Source organism: Silene latifolia, chromosome 1 (assembly GCF_048544455.1).
Source record: "Silene latifolia isolate original U9 population chromosome 1, ASM4854445v1, whole genome shotgun sequence".
Classification (NCBI taxonomy): domain Eukaryota; kingdom Viridiplantae; phylum Streptophyta; class Magnoliopsida; order Caryophyllales; family Caryophyllaceae; genus Silene; species Silene latifolia.
Genome location: NC_133526.1, coordinates 3966188 through 3968642, shown reverse-complemented (window position 1 = coordinate 3968642; position 2455 = coordinate 3966188). Strand labels below are relative to the sequence as shown.

At 37.1% G+C, this 2455-nt stretch overlaps 1 protein-coding gene across 1 annotated transcript; it reads right to left on the bottom strand.

The window, feature by feature from the left end:
- Window positions 1–866: 866 nt before the first annotated feature.
- Window positions 867–2198, bottom strand: LOC141622986 (F-box protein At5g07610-like). The gene has a single exon (XM_074439052.1). The coding sequence runs from the start codon at window positions 2196–2198 to the stop codon at window positions 867–869; it is 1332 nt and encodes a 443-aa protein (XP_074295153.1).
- Between the last annotated feature and the right edge of the window lie 257 nt (window positions 2199–2455).

Here is a 2455-nt window from a genome sequence, read left to right as displayed (position 1 = left end):
TTTTTAACTAGTATTCCTTAATATAGAATCAGACCGTAATTAGCGGATTATTGAGTGCATAATGGGAAGGATTCAACCTGTACGATTATCGTACAACCAAAAGACACGATTAAAACAACTCTCTCTCAAAAAACTCTCTCTAAAAAACCCTAACCTCCCCCAAATTATACAAGGGGCTCCATCGATTATCAATCGATCGATGGTAAGCCCCAAAATTGTTTCAAATTTTAAATTTTAATCAATAGTATGCATACCTATCTTCTATTCAATAAAAGTCTCCCTTTTGGTGAGAATCGTTTTTCCGTCCCTTATTTCGGGGGTTTTCCATTTATTCGTGGTTTTAGTTTCATCAGTAATATAGTCAGGAGTAGTTCGTTGATGGTTTGCCGCGTGTTCTTTCAAGGGGTAAAAGTGATTTGTCAACGATCTTTGGAACCAATCAGAGATAAATTTTATCTCATAAATCAAACGAAGGATCCCCTCAAAAGCTACATAAAGATAGGGATAATAGGACGAGCCGAATTGTCAGATACTGTTTTGAGATCCCTAGTTTATAAGAAAATTATTTTTCTTCGGTTTCCATTAGATTTGTTTTCAATTATAGTTATTCTTTGTAAGTGCCGACATGACGTTCTATTAATGAATTGTTCTTTTCTAAAAAAAAAAAAAAAACACGATTAAAACAATTCTAGCCCCCTTAATTCCGCTACTGACCACCAATCTAACTCTTACACGGATTAAAATAGAAATAATAATCGCAAATACACTTTAAGCTTCAAGAAGATACTGAGGTGGGCCACAAGATTAACCATACACATTGGGATTAAAACAACTATTGTATGTGTCTATTGAGAGGCATTCGGCAATTATACCTTAGGAACCGAGGTGGGCCACCACTGGAGCTCGAGCCTATGAAACTTTCTAAAGTCGTATCCCGATAAGTTTTTTAAAGGCTTTATCAATGTTGTTCGTGTATCACACAAAACCAACTGCTCCTCTCGCAAAAGATGTAGATAAATCAATTTGTCGTTGTTCGGGTGCATCCCTATACAATCTTTAAAAAGGTAGCGATTTGAGTTGATAATATCAAAGAGTGGATCCGGTTTTTTCATATTGCCGGTGCATGAACCTTCGAAAGTCGTCTTCCACATCAAAGGTACTTGATTCGGGTCCAATTTCCAGACCTTCAATGGGAATTCAATGGCCCTCCCATGTTTATTGTACCATACATAGTTTTGTTTAATAGAATTATGCACGATGAACAATTGTCCCGAAGATTCTTGCAAATAACCTTCAACTGGGTCTGGCAATGACGGGAGAACCTTAGCCTCAATTTTTCTAGTGTCAGTCGTTTCGTCCACATCAAATGGATTAAACGCAGCGAAATATAACCTATGCTGAAAGTAGATGATGCCATTACAAACAACACCCTGAAATATTTCTTTATAATGTCTGTTTTGAGCTTTTAGTTCAGGTTTGACCGATACACTAAGTTTAAATTTCTTCCATTCACCAATCTCAGAACAATAAACCAGCAATTTATAAACCGGTAGTGGGCATTCATCAATAACGACAACCCGAAACTTGTAATCTTGGGTGTAGTCATAAGGCTCTTGGCATACTAAACCAACCCATGGCACAAAATCCAAAACGTCGATAATACCCGGACATGGTGGCAGAGCAAACCATTGCTTGGTTAGTGGATTGGTAATGTAATAAATTGGATTCTTTCCCTTATTGTTTAGGGAACAAGAACATAAGACTAAGTCCTTGAAAGTTGCCTTGATATGGAAATTACAAGGTAAGAATCCCGGTGAGAATTTTGAGGACCCAAAGACGGCGTCATTGATCCCACAATATTGGTACCGATGGACATTAATACCACTCGTAGTTGCAATAAAGGACCATGGTGTCTCGTCATCATCAATATTGGAACATGGTTCGGGAAGAGTAGTAATTTCCTTCTTATGATCGGAGAAATGAGCTGCAAATTTAGGGTTGGAGATTAAAGAACACCAACGTTTGTTTATAAGCTTGCATGCTATTATAGGTGCACAAGACGGAAGTTTAAATAATATTTGAGTTAATATATGATCATCCAAATCGTCGATTGTTGCAGAATTACCACCACCACCACCACCACCACCACCACCACCACCGTGGTTAATCTTTTGTGTTTTTCGAGGTCTAGTAGTCATGGCTCTGTTTGGGTAAGATTTGTGCGTTATAGAACAACAATATACGGAGTATTATATATAGGAAACTAAATTACTAATAAAGCATCAATTCCTGTCTTTCCTATTCTACTTCGTAACAGGTTTAGCATTGCGAGTTTACCATAAACTAGCCAAATTAAATAAAGTAATAAAAACAGGAGGAATTATTTTTTGTGCATAAAGATTAAAGAGAGCCAACCAATAAGCAATGTTGTCAGGATCGGGATTCTACTTTGAAT

Coding starts and splice junctions, on each gene's coding strand:
- LOC141622986 (XM_074439052.1), bottom strand. CDS start 2,198: ATGACTACTAGACCTCGAAAAACACAAAAGATTAACCACGGTGGTGGT.